The sequence below is a fragment of the Lissotriton helveticus genome, chromosome 5_1, assembly GCF_964261635.1.
Source record: "Lissotriton helveticus chromosome 5_1, aLisHel1.1, whole genome shotgun sequence".
In the NCBI taxonomy this organism is placed as follows: Eukaryota; Metazoa; Chordata; class Amphibia; order Caudata; family Salamandridae; genus Lissotriton; species Lissotriton helveticus.
Genome location: NC_136065.1, coordinates 1241838517 through 1241861597, shown reverse-complemented (window position 1 = coordinate 1241861597; position 23081 = coordinate 1241838517). Strand labels below are relative to the sequence as shown.

Sequence of the window (23081 nt, the reverse complement as noted above, 5' to 3'; positions counted from 1 at the left end):
AGATCTGCTATCAAAAGGCTAAACGCACCTTAACAATACCCCCAAGGGCGCACTCCACACGCAAATTGGGGGCATCCATGGCTTTCCTGGGGAACATTCCTTTAGAGGACATTTGTAGAGCAGCCACATGGGTTACACCACATACCTTTACAAAACACTACTGTGTTGATGTGCATTCCAAACAGCAGGCAGCTGTTGGGCAGGCTGTTCTCAAGACACTTTTTCAGGTTTCTGCAGCTGGCACGGGCAACCGCCGCTAATGGAGGGACTGCTATATATTCTATGCAACAGATATGAATTTAGCAGCCCACATGCCTCAAACTGAATATGCTACTTACCAGTATGCATCTGTTCTTGGCATGTAGGGCTGCTAACATTCATATCGCCCACCCTCCTCCCCGGTGCCTGTCGCAGCTGCAGACATACTCTTGCATTCAATCATTAGCATGGCCATCCTTTACACTTTACACTCCATCTCTGCCACAATGGCTAAAAACAATCTGGGGATGGAGCCGATGCCCATGCGCACTGTAGTCCAGGGGAGGAGCCACCTATCTCAGGATACTTCGAAGACTCTTCCAGGACAACAATGTGCGATCATCCGGACCCAAAACTAGGCGGCGATCTAATGCAACAGATATGAATGTTAGCAGCCCTACATGCCAAGAACAGATGCATACTGGTAAGTAGCATATTCATTATACACCATACCAGCGCAGTCGTTTCTGCATCCTTCTATGTTACTAGGACGATAACAAAAATTCTACCTTTTCTCCCAACCTGCGCCGGCAGGACTTTCATTAGTACATTGGTTATGTCAAAGGTTGACTATTGCAATGGCCTACTCATCAGTGCCCAAGAAAGAGTTCTAAATAAGTTACAACTGGTGCAGAACGCAGCCGCCAGGCTTCTGACAGCCACCCCCAAATTCAAACCAATATCCAAGGTGGTACGACAGCTTCACTGGCTACCCATCAGGAGCAGAACCAAGTTCAAGGCTCTATGCATTGCTTAGAAGGCGATCCACGACACCGGACCGGAGTTTCTCAGGAAAACTCTCTGCCCCTAAAAGCCCAGCAGACCCCAGAGCTCATCAGCAGCGAACCTGCTGATCGTTCCCCAAACCAAGAAAGCCTCTTGGGGTGACAGAACATTTACGGTCACCACCACCAAACTATGGAACATGCTCCCCCTCCACATCAAGACCAGTCACACCCTGCTTACATTTCGAAAACAATTAAAGACCTGGCTTTTCAACCAACAACCACCCGTGCCGGCCTTCCCTCTGGCTAGTCCGCAGCGCCTAGACACCCAAGGGTATTTGCGTGCTTTATAAGTTGCCTAAATAAAATAAATACATTTGTCTCTAAGTGAAGGAAAGGCATGCCCAAGTTTGGTCACAGCTGTAGAAACAAGTGGTGTCAAAGCCAGTCTGTCTGAGGTTGGCTTCCAGCCTTTAGAATTTTGTCAATGTTTATTTTGTCATAGTTTTTATAATACATTGTTGTGAGAAGCAGACAGGCCCTGGCCAATAATTGAAAAATAATGGAGGGAAAAAACAAAAAATTTTTGGTCTCAAGAAGTACATATTGCAATAGTAGTCCCTGGCACTGAATGGAATTACTTTGGGTGTGGATGTGCTCCCTGTGAAAGAACTCCCCCCTCAAAGGAAAGTTAGTTAATAGCTGAAATGGGCTGACACATGCCGTGCTGTATGCTGTAGTGTGTATAAATAAAATGTGAGTGACATAACAGACCAATGGATGAAAAGGGCTGGCTGAAAGCCCTTATAAATAGGTACCATATATATCATTTTACAAAAAACAAAAAATCTTGGCTAATGTCAGATCTAAAAAATGCAATATGCACATAAACTCCTGCATTTAAGAAAGATCGGACTGTATTGACACCATGCCCTATGAAAATGTGGAAGAACTAATGATCTCAAAGACTACCACCTGCCACAGTCCCCTGAAATCCTCAAACCCACCTTGACCATCTGTTTCTGGAGACCTTTCTGGTCCATCCGAATCATCTGATTCTAGATAGAAGGTCTGTAGAATTCAAGGAGGCTCCAGAAGAACTGAAACCATACTTGCACCCGCCAAAACTGGCACCCCCAAATTATGAACAAACTCCCTTGACCACGTTGTGATACTTGTGAAAGGGATGGGGTGACATAACACACCACCTGATGCCAATCCAAAAGGAATGCATCTTTTGCGACTGCGTCTTGTTGAGACCCCCATCAGCGCTTAATTAATTAATTAGGATGGGAACAGATCTGTGCAAAAAGGACGTAACTTGCACATCATTGTGTGGAAAACTTCTAGTGCAAGCCTCCACTTGCTAAAGTTTGTTCAATACGTGCATGTCTGTGCACTACCAGGTTTGAGGTTCAGAGCAATACTATGCAGTCATAGATATTTGATAGTCTAGGCAATGATGAGTGAAGAATTTCAGCCAGCTCCGGCAAGAATGTGGGCCTAGTATGGCCTAAAAGGTTTATGCATCTATAGACATAATTGTATTTATTAGTTTTGTGGGCAGGAGCTTTACGAACAATTCGAACGGTACTAAAACAAATTAAATGTTTTAATTCCTATAAATGCCATCTACAACCTATTTGAAATTTTAGAAGGATCTTTCCCAAGTCCAAGACACGGTAATAAAACAGCTCAGTGAGACAGCTGGTGGTAAGCATAAGAGCATGTGGAGTTTTAAAAATAACTGACAGTCTGCCACCGATAAACAGGGGACAATGTAGTAAAATATCAACCATACTAAAAACAAAATTCATCGAACGTACACACACCTTTGTTTGCTACCACAAATTACATTCCCTTCAAACACCACCCTGATCCTCCAATTCTGTTGTTCATTGCACATTCTAAACTCTGGAGCATCTGATATATAGTCCGAAGACAATTTAGTGCCCAAATAACCTTTAGTTAACATAATAGTGGGTATTTCTCTATATGCAACTGATCAAGTCTTGTGTGTTCAGAAATATTGCTTTTCATTGCACAACTAGTGTACGAGAAAAGAGGTTCATTGAGCCTAGGAGCCTGAAGCATTGTTACTCGGACCCAACTAGAGCTAGGATTCATGGATGTTACTAAGAAAATGAATAGTCCATCTCATAGCCAAGTGTTGCCAAGAACACTGAAGAACGGGTCTGATGGCTTGCAACAGTGAATATTTAGGCATCCTTGGGGGCAATTTGATAACTCAATTAAACATAAATTGATCATTCCGTTAAACACTAAAATTTCACTCCCATAGAGAGTAGTAGGGGCTGGTATAACGATATTAGCATTAATCAAAACGTGAATTGAGAGCGCTCCATATAATTCTTTGAATAGCATTAACCCCTACGTGCTGATTTTTTTGCCAATGTGGAACTCATGATGATGTTGTATTGACATTTATTCTAAATATCTGTATTCCAGCTTGTTTTGAAATGCTTTTTCCCAAACATCAAAAGGTTTGTGTATTGGACGTTGAAAGCCTGTTTACTGGCAAGTTAGTATGCAGTAAAAGCATCGATCTGGCCTTGCAGCCAGCATCACATTCAGTGCTGCAAGATGATCAGCACACAATAATCTCTCCACATGTACTCTTCCAACTTTGGAGAAGGATAATTCATGAGGCAGCAGTTGTCAGATCAGCAATGAATAGGTTAAATAACACTTTACCTAACAAACAGTCTTGTTTCACCTTATTATTAATCAATATGGTTTCAACATGCGCCTTATTACTAAGCGATAAAAGTTGGCTAATCAACAGCAATCCACACTGGTATTCCATGATTGTAGCTTGGTCCACAGGATCTTACTGTAGAAATATTGCCTGCCTGCAACAGGATAGAGCATTTTGACTTGTCCCTTGTCAAGGACCTGATTACAAATGACCCGGCTAACCACTCTAACCAATTGATGTGGAGTCTCAGCCCAGCGTGCTGGCGTCTAGCTCCATGTGGTGAAGCCACCAGGGTAGCTCTGTCCGGGCCCTGTGTGACAAGTTCATTGTATCTGTTTAAGAGATGCCTTACTTTATATTCAGTCTCTTCAGTATAGTGTAAAGCAGAAACCCTGGAAAAGTGGCCTGAGTTCAGTCTGCTTATAACTGCAGTGCCCTTTCCAGAAGGCATAGCAACATGACGTCTGCTTGCAAAACATTGCACAGCACCTCTTAAAACCTACTTTCTTGCAGATCGATAAGTGCAAGGTCGCCATCACCAAGTCCTTTACCACAAATTCTGGGAAGTCTGTTCTCTTCGTAACCGGATCGTATTTCTTGTCATTGATTGGAACACCCAGATGCTGCAGAAGATATCCATTCTCTGTTAAGCCTTCAACTCTCCAGATCTTGAGCCTTATATCATCCCAATAAATGATAAGCCTGCACCCTCTCACTCAGCAGCATACTTTACCTACTTGCTGAAGCAATTGGGTGTACATACATGAATTTATACATAGTTCCCACATGGTGAACTGCGGGCATCTTCTGTGTGAAGTAAAATCGGAACTATGCTATACCCATTCATCAGGCCCTGGCATAACATCCAATACAATCAAAAGACAAGGTCTCTACCTGTATAACTCTATTCATGCAACTAGTCACTGATAACTACAACACTAACAACACAGGCAAAAATAGTGATCATAACACACATAGATAGAAATTATCAAATAAGTTTATTATTACTAATTATTGCTTTGTCAGGTGACATTTTCTGAGATACATATGCAAGTAAAATGTTCCCTGAGCACATCCCACAACACATTTACTCACCCTCATCATACATCCCAATTCATAAACACATATCCACACGTCAAACAATGTCAGACATCCAATAATACAATATTTATATACAGATAGGCGAGTCCCCCAGGGATTTGAGAGTTGCACAGAAGGTATTGTCCACCTTATATGAAGGACGGTGTAACTTAATGAGTAATGAAAAGTAAGGGCATGGAAAACAACTGATCAGTCAAATAATAAATGCAATTTGTATCAATAAAGTTATGGACATTTCTCAAAAACCGAGGGATTTTTCAATCAAAATGCTCCAAGTGGCTAATCTAGCGCCGATGCGCGTTAGACCCCGCTGTGGGTCTCACCTTCTTCAGGGTGCATTGACCAACTGAATTACTGGTGGGACGCGCCCGAAATAACAGACTGGTACAAAAAAGGTAACCCAGGAGGGCCAGCGAGAACACAATAGTAGTCGGGCCACGCATCAGACTTAGCGGCCTGAATCTATAAGTTTCACAATCGGATGGAGAAAATCCTAAGCATCCGAGAGAAGTCTGTAATTGCTTAGTAACAAACACACTAAAGTAAAGGTCATGCGGAGGATCAATGCGAAGATCAGGAATCCCCGGCGTTTACAGACAATAGTGGAACAAGTGAAGCGTCCCAGCGTGGCGAGTGTGAGGTTCCCTTAATTAAGGGACGATCCTCGGCAGCAGTAGCATCACAGCCATAAACGTGGATTCAACTGAATCCGATGCATGGATCAAAGCGGGCACACACCCAATACAGACACTCCAAAGCCTTGAAAGAAGGTACATCAACGTTCAGCAGGGTGGCCGATGAGAGGTCGGTGGTTCTGAGACATAACTTGTAGTCAGCATTTCAAAACATCTCTTAAAAGATGAATACACTTCATATTGAAGTGTCAACACACTCACCACACATTTATTTTGCACAGGTTTATCACAGATATGAACTCTTTGTCCTTCTTTCAACAAGAAAGACATTGCTCAGGAATAGGTATTGTGTAGAGTGGTTCACCACATCATGCCCTTGCACTCCATCTCCTCTAGCATCACTGTTATCAGCTCCTGTACCTGAATGGTGAAGCTGATCAGGCTGGAGTCTGCTGTACACCAGAGTGCCATAAATTCTAGATGAAAACCCTGCACTATCTGCAAGACCTAGTGGCCTTATAAGAGCTTTCCCATTTACCAGAAATTGTCATACTCTGCCTCCAATTCTATATGTGGCAAAATATATTTGGCCCATATGCTGTACCCCAGAAGTTTCCCCTCTGAAAATGACCATGGCTGTTTCTGGTTCCCCTAAATCTTCACTGGCCCGTACATAGCATCCCCTTCAGAGCCCTGATATCTGTAAAGACCCTGGTCCTGATACCTGCTGTGTAAATACCCCAGACACTTCCAGCCCTATCCAAAATGCTGGAACTGAAAACTGTCTAAATTGAGATCGCTGTGCCTTAATCTAGACGTTCACTCAAAAGAGCCAACCCTGTGCCACTGGTACCACGTCCGCTGGCACTAAATCGGCTTATTTACTGTCTTGCCTGAACCGCATACATACATTACGTTGAGGCCAACTCAGTAAGGGCCCCAGATCCACTTTGGTACACTAGATGCTTCCAACATCTTAATTGCCTTCATGCGAAAGGCCTACAAGTGTCTAGCAGCTTATCTTGAAAAGCCGGAAAATATTCCATGTCACCTTCCTCACAGTATTGGCCTCCTTGACCCCCATCAAAGGACAAGGGTGATCAGTTGTACACCATCTTCGTGCTCAGCTTTCCAATCCGGTGTTGCACATAACATGCCCTTTTCTCAGAAGGTTCCCCCTCTGTTGATCCGAGGCAATACAGATCATCTAGATTGAAAAGCCCAACCTGCCTTTCCATACTTTCTTCCTTAGTTGGGTCAAACTCCGACTCTTAAATCGCAAGAGGAAATTGCGGGCCACTTCCATGCCTTTTCAGCCTTTGCTGGTGCCTCAAAGGATTCGTCCCCCTTAGCTTCCCTGAGTTTAAACTCCGGCTCTCCATAAGATCCGTCTTTCCAATTTTCATGCACTTTCGCTACCCCCAAATAAGGACTGTGGGTTATGGTAAATGAGGTAAGTGCTCTCTTTATGCATGCATCAAAGCCAAGATGAGCAACATGCCCTATACTATCTTCAGCATTATTGTGTTTCTGGGCACTTTTCTTGCCCTTGAGCATGGTTGCTTGTGCCAATCTTTCCTGAGGCTCATCTTCCCTCACAACGAGCGGTGGGAGATTTGATAGGTAGGACCTCTTAGTTTTTCCCTTACCGCATTGTATCAAGCTGGCCACTACTTTTGTATCTATTGATATGTCAGTAACCTGTTAGGCCTTCTGTAGATGCTAACAATGTGTTTCTTGGTACACAATCTCAACTTGTAATAGGAAATATGTATGCAGGCCTCGAAAAATCATTAAACTGCAGGTCTAGTGACTTGAATAATCTGCTTTACTTCACTGTAATGCACTTGACCCATACAATGGTCTCAAATTGTGATTATAGGCAAATATTTTGTTTCACCGTTGCTTTTTCCTCCTCATTATCACATATGAGAGCAACAAAAAATATGTGAGTTCAGCAGGTCTGCTGGAGAAAAAAAAACTGTGTTTGATTTATAGACTAAAGTTTTGCTCCATGTATAATAAGAATCTAGCCTACATACAGGGTGAACACATGGCCGCTGACCTCCTTCTTATTTCACTAATAGGATTGTCATCAGAGTAGGTGCAGGAATGATTCTTAGTTCATGTTTAAAAACTCATAATTGTGCTTTTCCTGGAGGAGCTTCGCGGGCATCTAAGATGGTCGTGTGAGCAGAGGGCTCCCGAGACCCGCGCCACCCTCCGCACATATCCTTTCTACATCCTGAATCCGACGACGGGCTTTTGAAGACGAACTCTTGCTGATCTTGACGAACTTTTCAGCATTCTGATCGGACATTGGGGTCCACTTTTGTGTCGTCTTGAACTTTGCGGCCTTCCCCGAGTCCGGACTGGGGTCTCAGTTAACTTCGCCAGCCGTGGAGTAGTTGAACAACATCGGCCGCAGGAGCCTCCCTCTGGGGGCTCCCCCACTTAACTTTCGGTTTCGGTTTCCTACTCCCGGCGTGGATCGGCCGTAACATCGTCTGGACTTCCCCTGATCCTGCCCATCAGTCAGCACCGTGTGTATACCCCGGCCTCTCGTTTGTCCTCAAGCACTACTGAGGTTCAAGTTGATTTTGGTCAGTTTTCCTGTTTTCGACTACGTCTCGGTCGGCCATTTTTACCAGGTCGCGCGGACCCCTCCGGGGCCCGTTCTCCAGTATGGCCGCCAATTCGGATCCGGAGCGACGAAAAGGTAAAACTCCCCACAGGGGGGGGCAGACCCAGACCAACATCATGGATCACTATGTGAAGGGGTCCCCCGGCGGAGTTGGCCGCAAACCCGATGACTCTAAGGCTACCTCTGGTACGGTGCCCGGCCTATCGCTGCAGGACGTGATGAGTGCTATTATTAACATGGAGGCCGCCATGGGGAAGCAGTATGAGGCTCTTGCCTCCAAGATTGACACGGTGGCAATGGATGTTACTCTGATAAGGGCTGATCTGGCCAAGACCAACGAAAGGGTCAGGGAATTGGACATTAAGACCTCCAGCCTGATCACTGATGTCACGGACGTTCAGACTGAGATTGGGAACCTGCGCTCTTCTCGAGACGCGTTGGCCCGACGCCTGGAAGACTATGAAAATAGGTCCCGCCGCAACAACGTCCGCATTATTGGGGTCCCTGAAAACCCTGAGGCTTTGGCGACCGACCTCCTGGTGGAAGATCTGGTCTCCAACTATCTTGCTCCCTCTGGACTTACGAAATTCTTTGCGGTTGAGCGTGCACATCGAATACCTGGCGGTAAGCTCCAGCCGGGCGCCCCCCCGAGACCCATAATTGCTCGCCTGTTCCATTTTAGGGACAGGGATGTTATTCTGCAGGCATCTCGAGACAAGGGCCCGGTGACTTTCGAAAATGCCACCGTGAACTTCTACCCGGATTTTTCTCCACAAGTCCAGAGGCAAAGAATGGGATTCCAGGGGGTCAAGAGGCGGCCCCGAGACCTGGGCCTCAAATATGCAATGCTGTTTCCCACCAGACTTCGTATTGAACACGGTGAACGAACGTTCTTTTTTGATCGCCCGGATTGTGTCAGTGACTGGCTGGACTCATTGCCTAAAAGGGACGATTTCACGGAGCACCCCGGCGGCGCCGAGGGTGACATGCATCAGCAGGAATGACCGGTGGATCCTGATGTCTGAACTTTCCGACCCTTCCAGCTGAGTTCGGACAATGATTCTTATTATTGTTTTGGGTGGCGGGGCGAAGGGGTCTTTTCCTCCTCTGGGGGTCTTTGTGTAGATTAGTTTCTTCTTGGGGCGACAGGCACACTACACTGCAAGTTGGGGTGGATTTCAAGTCTAACGCAGGGGTGCAGGGTGGGGGGAGTTGTAACGGGTTTCAAGTTCTGGGGGGTGGGGGGTACTGTGTGGGATTGTTTTTATTCACAAGGCTTTCAAATGTTTTTCTTTAATCCGTTCGGTCTACTGGTGTCGTATGTGGGGCGCTCTGCCTCTTCTGGGGGATGGGGGGCGGTGAGTTGAGACTGCTGTCGTGGAATGTTAACGGGCTGGGAGACAGAATAAAGCGAGGGGTGGTGCTGCAGTACCTCAAGCGCCATTCGCCCGATGTAGTTCTCCTGCAGGAGACGCATCTTATAGGTAATACTTGTCGAGCTATGAATAGACGGGGATACCGCCTTGTTGCTCACTCTGGCTTCTCCTCGGGCTCCAGGGGGGTTGGTATTCTTATTCGGTCTTCTCTTCCTTTGGAGATTGACGAGATCACTCTCGATGATAGAGGACGCTATGCAGTGCTTACGGGACGATGGGAGGGGAGGACAGTTTCCGTACTTTCTGTCTATATCCCCCCGGGTCTACAGGCAGTTACTTATGCTGACTTGGGTAGGGTCTTGCTGGGTTTGCCTGAGGGTCTTCTTATACTCGGAGGGGATTTTAACTCCGTTGTCTCTGGCATCGCTGATCGCTTTCCCCCCAGGGACCTCGCTAGATCCCATATGTGGTTGAGCGACTTCCTTGACACCTTTGGGCTAGTGGATAGTTGGCGCTTATTACATCCCGCACTGCTTCAGTATACCTTTCACTCTGGAGCACATGGTAGCCTCTCCAGACTTGACTATTTTTTGATGCCTTCGGCGCACTCCGCCTCAATTGGTGAGATTCGCCATCTTCCCAGGGGCATTTCCGATCACTCCCCCTTGTGGCTTCGTCTTTCGGCGGGAGGAGGTGGTGTGGGCAGAGTAGTTCCCGTTAACCCCTGGTATCTTCAGGACCCGAAGATTCGCTCTGACCTTGTTAAAGCTGTGGATTATTATTTTGCTGATAATGTGGGATCTGTGCCTTCCTCTGTGTCTGTGTGGGAAGCATTTAAGACGGTGATTCGTGGGCACTCTCTCTCATTGATTGCGGCAGCCAAAAAGACCAAAAGTGCGGAACTGGTGCGCCTGGAAGCTGAGATAACTGCCCTGGAGAGTGATCTTGGTACTGGTGCAACACGTTCAAAACTGCACTCTCTCAGCCTAAAACAGGCGGATTACAAGTCAATTGTCACTGATGCTGCAAAGGTGATGCACAGGGAACAACTGGGGAGATTGTATGATGTTGGTGACAAGGCTGGTAGATTGATTGCGTGGCTGGACAGGAAGGAAAGAGTGAATCGTGTTGTTCCTGTGATTGAGAGGTCGGATGGTGTGTGTGTTACTGACCCTGCTGGGATTGTGGAGTGCTTTGTCGATCATTTTGCAACGGTGTATGCCTCTGTTTGCGACAGGGACGAGGTGGATTCCCGGCTTTTGCTTCGTGACATTGCGTTGCCCTGTCTCTCCGACGAGGACAGAGATCTCCTAGACGCGCCCCTTACTGCGGAGGAGATAGCGGACGCTATACGCTCCCTCCGTTCTGGCAAGGCGCTGGGCCCCAACGGCTTGCCCATTGAACTTTACAAATTACGACCCGACAAAATGGCGCCCCACTTGAAGGATATGTTCCTTGAGGCCCTTGACTCAGGTTCTCTTCCCGTTGATCAACGTCTCGCCACCATTGTGGTGATTCCTAAGGAGGGTAAGCCTCGGGATCGCTGTGCCTCTTACAGGCCTATCTCCTTGCTTAATGCGGAACCCAAAATTCTGGCTAAATTGTTAGCAAATCGTTTGATCACGGTGATCGGAGACTTGATTCACCCAGATCAGTCCGGGTTCATTCCCCATCGTAACACCGCCCTCAATCTTCGAAGACTCAACGGTGTTCTCGCGAGGGCTGCGACTCTCACTGAGCCGGCCATTTTGGCCTCTCTTGATGCCACGATGGCCTTCGACACCATCGAATGGCCCTACTTGTGGGCGGCCCTCTCGAAGTTTGGATTCGGTCCCGTGTTTATTAACTGGGTTAAACTTCTCTATGAGCAGCCTCTCGCCCAGGTGGTGGTCAATGGGCGGGCGTCCGGCGTTTTTGCACTTGGTCGAGGCACTCGGCAGGGCTGCCCGCTGTCCCCGTTGCTTTTCGCTCTCGCGCTGGAACCTTTGGCGGAATGGCTCCGTTGGGAGCCTTCTATGAAAGGGATCCGGTGGGCTCCCGGTTTTGAAGATCGTGTCTCGCTTTACGCAGACGACATTCTCCTATACCTGACTTCCCCTCAGAAATCATTGAACGTACTATTCGATGTTCTTACCTCCTTCGGAAAGAACTCCGGTCTCGTTATTAACTGGACTAAATCCTGTGTCTTCGTTCTGGCCGGGGGCCTCCCCCCGTTGCCTCATAGATTCCCTATTCAAGTAACGGAGACTGGTTTCAAATATTTGGGGATATATGTTTCGCTGGACCCCACCGTTCGTTACGAACGTAATCTGCTACCCCCTCTCCAGCGACTGCGGCTCGATGTTACACGTTGGCGTCGTCTGCCACTTTCACCGCTTGGTCGTGCGGCTCTTTTCAAAATGATGTCGCTGCCCAGATTTTTGTATGCGCTTCAAAACTCCTTTGACCTCGTTCCTTCCCGTTATTTTCGGGCGGTGGAGAGCTTACAAAGGCAATTGATATGGGATGGCAGGTCGCGCATTGCTTTGTCAAAACTCACGCTCCCGTGGTATGACGGTGGCGTCGCCCTTCCCGATATCAAGCGCCACTACTGGGCCTCCCAATTGAGTGCGGTCAATCATGATACTTATGTTACAGGTCCCGCTCCTGCCTTCGCCATGGATAGACATCTTCTTCCAGGGGGGAACTTCAACAGGGCGCTGTACTCCAGGGGGCTTTGTGGAGTGCTTACCGGACCGACTAAAGTCGCTGTGCGGGTGTGGCATGATGCGAACGCGGCCTTGGGTTGGAAGGATAGGTTCTCGTGTGCAACTCCTCTGTATGATTCTGCGTGTTTGGGTAATCTTTGGCGTTCGAAAGGTTTTGATAAATGGGATATGATTGGAATTGCTAAGGTGGGGGATCTTTGGGCTAAGGGTAACGTTAAGTCTTTTGAGGCGCTTAAGGTGGAGTTCGAACTTAGTGATAGAGAGTTCTTCCGGTACGCTCAGATCCGACATGCCCTCCTGTCGCTTTTTGCGGTTGGCACGGACATTCCCGAGTCCTCGCCCCTAGAGGATCGTATCCTGGACGGACATGTCCCTGATAGTACTATCTCATTAATCTACAAAAAACCGATTTATAATAGGGCGGACCAGTTGGTGCACCTCAGGGCGTTATGGATCGCGGATGGTCTGGAACTCGACGATGAGGACTGGCAGTCCGCTGTGTCCTCTCCAAAAGAGGTTGCCATACCCGCACGCCTTAGGTTTGTTCAGCTCAAGATCCTCCACCGGGTGTATGTTACTGGCCCCAGTTTGGTGCGCATGGGGTATGCTTCCGATGACTTGTGCAAGCGTGGCTGCGGTATGCCTGGTACCTTTCTTCACATTTTGTGGGAATGCCCGGAGGTGGTCGAGTTTTGGTCCCGTGTACATGTCGTCATGGGGACGGTCACTGGGGTGGTTCTATTACCCGAAGCCAGACGCTGCTTACTGAACGTCTGGGAGCCTAACGATTACACCGTGGCCCAGATCACCTGGGCGACCCTCGGAAATATGATCGCCAAAAGAGACATCGCACAGCTCTGGGGTGCCAGTAAGCCTCCGACTGTTACAGCGTGGGCAGAGAATGTTGATTGGTGTATGTTTCGTGAAAAGACTGTGTATGTGTCTCGTGGCAGGCCCAAGAAGTGGGGCAGAATTTGGTCGCAATGGAACGCATATCGTGGGGACGTATGCACTCCCCCTCAAGACTTGTCGCTTGACGACGTTGTGCCCCCCTGATTGACATTCCCCATATTCGTCATAATGTTTGCCTTTGGTTTCCTCGCTGCCCCCCCCCCTGAGTCGGACTATGTAAATGTATTGTATACAGTATTGCTGAAGCTGCCTCCGCATGGACCCAAGACTGTACCGTTGATTCCTCATTGCCTTGTGTATTTTGTTTTCTTGTTGTTTAATTTCAATAAAAAAATTCAAAAAAAAAACTCATAATTGTAATAACTATATTCGTCAAGCAAGATGTGTTAGCACACTCTCATTTATAGGCAGTGCAGTTTCCATTTAAATGGCCACAAACTTTCCCACTGACGTGCAGTTTTTTAAATAAATCTAAATAGCATACAACCAATAATGTGTGGTAAACTGCTTTAAGCAAATGTTTATATGTTGCACCTAGCCAAGTAAAGTGTTTTAATTTGTTTTGATCCTATTAAAATATTTTCTTTCATTTCGCGTCAGAATTGCAAAACTTGTGATTCCCTTACTAATGATATGTTTGGAATTATTTATATAGTTCATTTGCAAGCTATTTAAGTGTGTTATTCATTTCACACACCCTGTACCCAAGTACGATTGTCAGACAGTTCATTTTACAAAATCCTTGAACTTTGCAGTCAGGGAAATATAAGTAAACCCCAATCTCCAGGATAAAGTAAACAGTAGATTGTAAGAAGACATAAGCTTACATTTGGCCTCTGTCTTTGAGCCCTCAGCAAAAGTGTGAAGATTTAAAGGCATCTTTATTGCTCATTCGGTCTTTGTCGCCAAAACAGGCAGGTAGAGCCTCGAAATAGCTCTCCCTGATAAAATCTGTAGCGAGTGGGTGAGAAAATGTTTGAAAGCCTGGTATGTATATGTATGGTATTTCCATAGCACAAACCTAGCCAAAAGGCAGCAGTGCGCTGTACAGTATCGAAGACAAACATATAGTCAGCGAATGAAAGGAAAAGTTGCTGAATTATGGACATTTAATGTATTGTGATGTGCTTTTTGAAGAGGTGAGTTTTCAACACCTTCCTAAATTGGAGAAGTGTTGGATCCTGGTGGATATGGGGATGCAATGTCTCAAGCGCTTGTATCACAGCAAAAATATGATTCCTTTACACGCTAACACCTGTGGGTAAACTATAAGCTAGCATCATCGTAGCTATTGGTGTGCGACAAACACACACCACCTCATGTACACCGAATGGGGGGAAAAAACATAGGTCCCTCTGTACATGGCACAGACCAAAACAACACACAGGCCGATCAGCAGTTCTTGCTTCTCTTCCCCACCTGCACTACACAGAATGGCAGAGCCGAGCACCACCGTTGCAGGGTAGCAGAAAAAGCCTGCCACCAACCTCTGTGTGCCCCTTGGCTCTCGGACCATTGGTCCTGGCACCGCTTGAGCTTGGTGAGGCATAGTGGGTCACTGCTTCAGTCCAAATAGGCTGTGGCTGACTACAGGCAGCAGGCCTCCCTCTCCACTTCATCCATGCTCATATGTAGGCCTATAAATCGATCCGGTTGTGCGTACAAGAGCTACAAGACTTGTCAAAGAAAAGGCAACATAAGGGAAAAGTCAGAGTCCAATAAGAGAACACCCTCCACATTTTCAAACATAACATTAAGTATGCAAATACAACTAGTGAAAAAGCCCTAGAGCACTTATCTTCAGGCTACAAAGAAAGGTTGCATTTAATTTCTACTTGGAATTTGGTGAAGCAGCTTGATTTCCACCTACAAAAGAAGTATTGTAATGAAGTAAAATAGCTTTCTTGTTGAATTTGACATTTTTTGGGGCGTGGGCATTCTAAAACGTATATATAGATCATGGTGTGCATTACTAAGTTTGGTGGACACACAGGTGTCCTAAAAGATCTAGTAGGGTTCTCTTCGAGACCTGGAAATGCATGTGTAGATTGCATTTTTAAGTGGAATAGAAGTAATGCAAGGTTGAAAAATAGAGTTACATTAATGGGGGTGCATCACTTACTTTGGACCTCTTACTAATGCTGCAGTACACTACAAACAAACTTTTGGGGTTCTTTAATTTCTTTTTTGCCTGAATGTTTATATCATAACTGTTTGTCTTTGTCAACATCTGTGTCTTTTATATGTATTTCTGGTTTTATCTTGCTGTGTGTTTTCGCTTGCTTTCATCTGACTTTGACTTGCTGCCTGTATTGTTATAAGTTTTCCCCCTTAAATCTGTCTGTGTTTGTCTTTATATCGGTCTGTGTGATTGTCTGCTTTTATATATGTTTTGTTTATACGTACATTTGTATTTAGTACCTGGCTGTGTTTGTAATCATTGTTAAACTGGGCTTTACTATCCACATCGTTCTCTCAATGTTCATATTACCGTGGATCTGTGACACTACAGTGCGTTCTATCCATTTATGTCTGATTTCTGAATGTCTGATGATTATCGTATCTTTTTATGATATTTTTATTGGTCTGTTTATATTTTTGGTTTATAGTTTTGCATTCGCTGTTAGATTTATTTATATTTGCCTGTTTAAATGTGTGCTATTATTTTCAGGGTGTATATCTAAACAAAACTATAGTATAGCTTTTACCATAAGATCTGTGCAGTAATGGAAAATCATTTCATGGATCGTTTTCAGCTTTTCACTCAGGTCATGATTCTGCGAGACATCTTCCAATATAAATATGCATGCATGAAACCTTGAACAGCTCCTGAAATACTTTACAGGATCAAAAGGCAGTATGAATGGAACGGTATCCAGGGCAAAGTCATAGGATAGGAACACCCCCAAAAGTTGTATTTCCTCTTCAGTCAAGCATAGCACAAAGTACCAATGGACAGATTCACATGAAACGTGGACAGTTGTGGGTCTCCTAACAATGATTGCTTTGGGGGGGACTCAAAAGAGCTGTGGAAATGTGCTAGTAGTTATACCAATGGACCACTCTGCAGTTGAGCTGTCCATTTGAATTGCGGACGCTAGCTGTATGTGCTTTGCCATATATTTTTAAGTCTAGTATGTGTACTACAAACTCTTGCCTAAATAGGAATTTTGGGGCTACGAGGAGGAAAATGGGTGAGCACACCCAGCCGCCACAGAGTAACGGGGTGTGCATCCCGTTATGGAAAATGTCCACTAAGTAGTGTGGCTGCTCTGTCTGCAGAGCATATAGAACAGTTCTGTGACACTCTTTCGGCCACAGCCTGCAGAAATAAAAAGGAACAAACCTTCCATCAATCCAGCATATTTGTATCAGCTAAAAAGTACATGAGGAGACCACACTAGAAACCTGGCCTTAAAGTTGTGACGGTTGATTTTAACATTTGAGGAAGGAACAGTGTGAAGAGCTTGTTCCGGGGGCAGAAGAGTGGACTGCCACATGGAAGTACTTCCCTGAGTTAAGTTTCTCTGCCTAGTTGCCCCCAAATAGCCATCATGCAGTTATGCTGATTTTCCTCCTTTGATCAACCATTGAGTCCATAAAGAATCAGAGTTTTGTCAGTGTTGATAAAAGCTGAAGGCCATGTGCACGAATAAGCGCAGACAGAGGCTAGACTTGCGCATTGAAAAGATGTCGGGTCTAGGAAGATCGCTGTGATTCTCCACGTTAAGAAGTGATATTGTTGGATCTGAAGTCCTCAGTCTGATTTCTTAGAGTTTAGGCAAGAGAAAAGAAACGCAAGTTTAACCAAGAGTGCAGAGAACTGAAGAGGAATAGGATCAGACCGTGATATACTGAGTTACTATGTAAAATAAGCTTGTTTAGGAGTGACCGAGCCATGGGTTCAAATTAAATCCCTTTTTAGCGGTATGGTCCGAAGACAAGGACAGAGATAGTGTGCCATTGTAAAAATCTTCAGACAATGTGGCAGAAGATTGGGAGACCAATACAATCACAAATTGATATTTTCTACAAAATAAATAGCCTGTTGGTTACAAAAAGATGTGGGTGGTGGCACTACAAGGGAATGGTGCTCACAGCAAGTCAACTCATTTAGTATTTTGAAAACCACTTTTTGATTGTTATTAGTCAATACAGTAGAATATCTGTGCCTGTTTTTCGGGTGTTGACAGATTATGGGGTGATCATTTCGGATAAATGTTTGTGACATTGGAACAATGGGGTAACACCCCTAGTTCTGCAAGGGATACAGGTGCAAACGACATCAGGGTTAAAGAAGATGAGCCAGAAAGGGTCATGTCCTGAGGCATTTTGAGATTTTTCCATGGGTGTGTGTTGGGGTGGCCGAGGGCTTCGAAGGTGGCAGGCAAGCTCCTGCGCGCCAGTGGACTGATATCAGTTGAGATGAGACCAAGGTTTGTTTCTTTTCTTTAATCTGGAAAAATATGTATTGCTAAAAAAAACTCAGGGACATAGAGGCCGTTCACAGAATAACTTGCAACGGAACATAATACAGAAACAATTCAACACAAATAAATAGAAAGGGAGACATTCGCTTAGTAGCCCAGTGCGAGCATTGATGTATGGATGTGTAAGGCTGAGCAGCCAAAGGCCGCAGTGAAAAAAATACATGCTTAAGCCCTGCAGAACTGCTAGGATTACTCTGCTTGATGATTAATCAGCAGGGAGTTCTAGGCCAAGGAGTCAAACCCATGTCATGTGCTCCCTGCAACAAGATGGCTCCACTGTGAAAAGCGCTTTACTAAGTTTAAAAGCCAGGGTGTAGTGAACCCACTCCATGGCTTCCATGGCTATGAAGTCTGGCCTGCGCCCAGCATTGGCAGCTGCAGATCCCGCAGAGCAGGCGTGATTTGAACACCTTTGTTTGTACACATTTTGGCAGTGGTATGTAGTGCTGCAACAGAGGCTGTGGGTGGGTCTTGAATCTGAGTGCGTTTGTTGGTCACTGCAGGTTTTACTATAACTGTGTGTGAGTATAGTTGTATTTCTTTCATGTCACACCTATAAACGTTTGTAAGCTATCAAGGCTAACTAATTCATAGATTTCTCTTTACCCAAAATATATTACTTAAACTTGAATGCCATTTGTGGAAGGTCACACTGCGTTGAGTCATTGACAACCTTCTCACATTATTTAAAGCATGTTTATTTACTAACATTTATAAATCACTGGTGTAGATCGTAGGGTTACTTGGTCAGGGAACACCTGTCGTCTTGACTGCCCTTGTCAGCAGGTTCTCTCCTTAATGAGTACTGCCACCCCGGCCCTCGTGCTTCATGTAAGAGCTGTGCCTCTCTATCCCAGGGGCAGGGTAGCCTCGACAGTACACCTGAGTTCAGTCCGCTGCGGTGGTTCTCCCTTCCCAGGGGACTGTTGTTCCATTAGCTCCACTCCCACCCAGGAACATGTCACGTTGTGCTTTCTGCTCGTTCCACTGTTACACTAGTAGCCCTTTCCGCTAGCAGATAATAATAATAAAAACATTTATTAAGCACCTGAATACACAAAAACAGCGCGTCTCCGCGCTAGGATGCGATCCAGCACAGTTAAGGAATCGAGGTAAGACCACGGAGAGGGGAGGGGACAGGGGAAGAGAGGCCTAAGTATGTACGAATCTTCAGGAAATAAATAGGTCTTCAACTTCTGCCGAAACCTGCTTTGCCGTTTTCAGAACACTACGAGGCCCTGTCTCCTGCAGGGAGCGTCAGTGCTGGCTTTGTGTCCTAGCAAGACTCCTAGTTCGTTCTCTCCCTCCTGGCTACCTCCTTCGTAGGCAGTACTCCAACCCTGCTGCCATAAGTCACAATAGGAGCAGTACTTGCCTCCCGCTCTACCGCCTTCGTAGGCAGCACTCCAGCCCTGCTGCCATAAGTTGCAGTACCTGCCTTCCGCTCTACCTCCTTCGTAGGCAGCACTCCAGCCCTGCTGCCATAAGTCGCAGTACTTGCCTTCCGCTCTACCTCCTTCGTAGGCAGTACTCCAGCCCTTCTGCCATAAGTCACAGTAGGAGCAGTACTTGCCTCCCGCTCTGCCTCCTCCGTAGGCAGCACTCCAGCCCTCCTGCCATAAGTCACAGTAGGAGCAATACTTGCCTCCTGCTCTGCCTGCTGCCATAAGTCACAGTAGGACCAGTACTTGCCTCCCGCTCTGCCTCCTCTATAGGCAGCACTCCAGCCCTGTACTTGCCTCTCGCTTTCTTAGATTCTATCGTTACCTACCCTGATACATCTATAGATTCTCTGCTTTGGCCATAGCGGTCAGATACTTGGACAGTATTTACTTAAGTGGCCACACATCAGAGGGTGCTTTTCGGCATTGTTTCTTTATCTTTGAATACGAGGGTAGGTGGATCCTCAAGGGCACGGTGATGTAAGAGAATTGCTTCCTTCTCTTACTTAGAGCAGGTGACCCTTGCACAGTAGAGAGACGGGTGTAGGACATGTTTACACCACTTTTATTGTTCCATATCTCTGGGGCAGTGCAGGAGAAGGCTCGGTGACAAGTTCTCTTTATGCTAAGGATGAGTGGTTTCAAGAGTAAAGTGTTAGCGCTTATTGAGGCTCTACCTCCACAGGATAATTCAAGCTTTTGCGCTAGGAACCTGGGTGTTGAAATGCAGGGCTTTGTGTATCAGAACGGAAATCTTTAAATGAATTTGAGGTTCGTAGGGCAACCATTTAAGAGATTTTAGTACTGGGAAATGTGCTCATTTAGTTTGGTACCTGTAAGCAATCTAGCTGCCGCGTTCAGTGATGCCCTTATTGGAGCCATGGTATATTTGGGAATGCCACAGAGCATAGCGCTGCCGTAGTCTAGCCTCTGCAAGACAAGCGCTTGGACCACCTGCTTGAAGTCAGATTGTGGAAGGAATGGTTTGATATTTCTAAGTGTCCTCATCAAGTGATTAGCTCCCTTACACACATTTCTGATGTGATTTTTCGTATTCGGGTGCTTGATTCTGAGAGATTTGGCTGAGTCTATGATGAGAGCGGTGCAGTTAAAGGCAGTGATTGATTCAGCCAAAGGTCTGGTTTGGGGATGTGGTTCGGAGGCGAGATGAGAAGGAATTCAGTTTTGGATGTATTGAGCAGGAGATGGTTCTAAGTTAACCAATTTTGAGTAAAAGTTAGGGTAGTGTTGAGTGAGATGATGTTATCCGGAGATGAGAGTTGTGCGTGTAAGCACTCTGACGTAAATTGCTTCTCTAATCCAGTATGTGGGAATGTACAGCATAAATGTGTTCACAACTGTCTTCCACCTCCTAGTGTGTGTTTTCTCCAAACCACATTTCTCAAGTTTTGATAATCAGACTTTTACAGTGTGTTCTGAGCTGACTTACTTCTGTATTGCCCTCTGGTTGCATACGTTGTTGGCCCAGACTGACTGTGTTCTATATTGTCGTTTGATTGAAAGTTCATAGTATTAAAAGAGTATGGGCTACTTCTCGTCCATGATATGCTTTCCTTTCTTGTCTGTACAGGTGAAAAGCCACACCGGTGCCACCTCTGTCCCTTCGCCTCAGCGTATGAGCGACATTTGGAGGCGCACATGCGATCACACACTGGAGAGAAGCCGTACAAGTGTGAGCTTTGTTCCTTCTGCTGCAGTGACCGCAGCAACCTTTCACACCACCGCCGGCGCAAGCACAAGATGGTGCCCATCAAGGGCACGCGATCATCCCTTAGCAACAAGAAGATGTGGGGGGTGCTGCAGAAAAAGACCAGTGTCCTTGGGTACCGAAGGACTCTCATAAACCTTAGCCCACCTTCCATGGTGGTTCATAAACCAGACTACTTAAATGACTTCAGCCATGAGATCCCAAACATACAGAGTGAGGCTTACGAAAGATCCAGCCATAGTGGTGGACTGCCTCGGGACCCACAAGACCTCATGATAGACAATCCCCTTAACCAGCTGTCCACGTTAGCAGGCCAGCTTGCCAGTCTGCCCCCAGACTCTCACAATCCTCCTTCTCCTGATGTGGTGTCCTGCCATGATGAAAAGCCATTCATGTTGCAGCAGCCTTCAGCAGCAAACGCCATCTGCTCAGTGTCTACCAGCATGGCCCAAAGCTCATCTCCCACCAGCCCTGACCACCGGCCCTCACAGCGGAACTATAGCCCAGTGGCAGGGCCAAGCAGTGAGCGTAGTGCCCATACCAGCACCCCCAGCATCAGTAACAGCCAGCCTAGCACCCCTGCCCCTACCCTGCCGGTGCAGGACCCCCAGCTCCTGCATCACTGCCAGCACTGTGATATGTACTTTGCAGACAACATTCTGTATACGATTCACATGGGTTGCCATGGCTTTGAGAACCCTTTCCAGTGCAACATCTGTGGCTGCAAGTGCAAAAACAAGTATGACTTTGCCTGCCATTTTGCTAGAGGCCAGCACAGCCATCACTGATCTCTAGCCTTTTATGCACTTTTGCAAATTCATCTTTTTTAATTTTTTAAAGGTCTGCACTAGTTTCTGGGCACCAATGGGCAGTTTTCCCTCTACCCGAAAGCTTCATGGTGCCAAGTGGATTCTTTCCTCTTCCAGTAGACAAGAGGCGGTGCCTTGAGACATCCGGAAGTGTTCCCAGGATGAGTTGTGGTGGAAGGTGATGGCCTATCAGCTTTGTTGTGTTCCCATTCAGCAGGAGTTGAGTTGTAATGCCAGTGACGTGGCTCAGACTCGTCCTCCGGTGCAAACATGTCAGAAATTAATGACTGCGTTAATAGAATGTTGGAGGACGGGGAAGTTGTCCTACATCAGAAGGGCACCTAATCTACCAGTCACATTACAATAACACATTCATTTTACTCTGATTCATCGTTGCCTTTCTAAGGATCCAAATTTGTGCCATGGTCTGTCCTCCATTTTCTTTTCATGTATTCAGACCTTCAGAATGAAATGTTTACATCGATAATGTCAGTGTAGCCGAAAGTAACGTCCTTGCATATCAGTCCGGCTGTAAGAAAGTTATAGTAATTTTGACAGGAAGTGATAATGTTGAAACTTGGCCTGACAGGAAGTGATATCGTTGCATGTCAGACAGGACATTTTAAGCGAATGTCACTGCATGTCAGCATGGTTATTACATGGTCAGATCAATGGCACTGCTTCGCGGGAGGAAGTAGTTGAAATAATGTAACTGCATTGTTTTGTGATGGGCAGGAAATCCAGCGAGTCACTGCATGTCAATCTGGCAAGAAATGGTTAAAACAGTGATGGCACATCATGTTACTGTGGCTTGAAACTAAGCCAGCGTGGCAAAACGTGGTTCAATCAGTAACATCGCACGTCAGTAAGGTGAGAAGTGGTTCTGTGTCTGTCTAATCAAGAACGTTTGACAGAAAGTGGTTAAATAATATCTGCTTTCAGAAAGCAGTTAAAATGTCACTGCTTTTATATATGGTGTAAAGTTGTACTGATCATGCCACCCAATGAGTGTCTTGGGAAGACGCTTCTAGATTTTATCAGTCTGGACTGCAATTGTCAAAACTGTTGATGTTGCTGTTTGTGAGTCTGGAGCTTGAATCACTGTAGCTTGTGTGTGTCTTAAGTAGATTGCTTTCTCGTCCCTTGTAAAATGCACTTTTATGTTCTCCATCTGTATAAAACAAAAAGAAGTCTGTTCTGATCCCCTGTGTGTTCTTAATTTGTTTATGCAATCAACACTTTGGATTCTGCGTGCACTGGCATCATTAGCAGAGACATCTCATTTGAATTCGGATCATTGAATAGTAACTTAAAGCAAATTATTGTGTTAAAGAATCCACCAGTGAAAAGGGGGGGCATATGCTCAAACACTGATATAGGTACTTTTGGGAGCTGAATCTCCATCTATGAGTCTTCTTGATTTTAGGTCCCCGAACTTCTAAATAAAACCTTTTCAGTATTCAAACTTCGTGGAGGAGGAGTTGGAGAGGACCGTTGTAGTTGTGGATGTGATGGAGACTTATTAAATTGTTG

At 45.9% G+C, this 23081-nt stretch overlaps 1 protein-coding gene across 6 annotated transcripts in view; it reads left to right on the top strand.

The window, feature by feature from the left end:
- IKZF5 (IKAROS family zinc finger 5) overlaps window positions 1–22749 on the top strand; it is a 98916-nt gene extending 76167 nt beyond the window's left edge. For all 6 annotated transcript variants that reach the window (XM_078643997.1, XM_078644003.1, XM_078643999.1 and 3 more), the window contains one exon: window positions 20602–22749. In XM_078643997.1, coding sequence (XP_078500123.1) covers window positions 20602–21527 — 926 coding nt within the window. In that variant the 3' untranslated portion in view covers window positions 21528–22749. The remainder of the gene's footprint in view (window positions 1–20601) is intronic.
- Window positions 22750–23081: the final 332 nt, after the last annotated feature.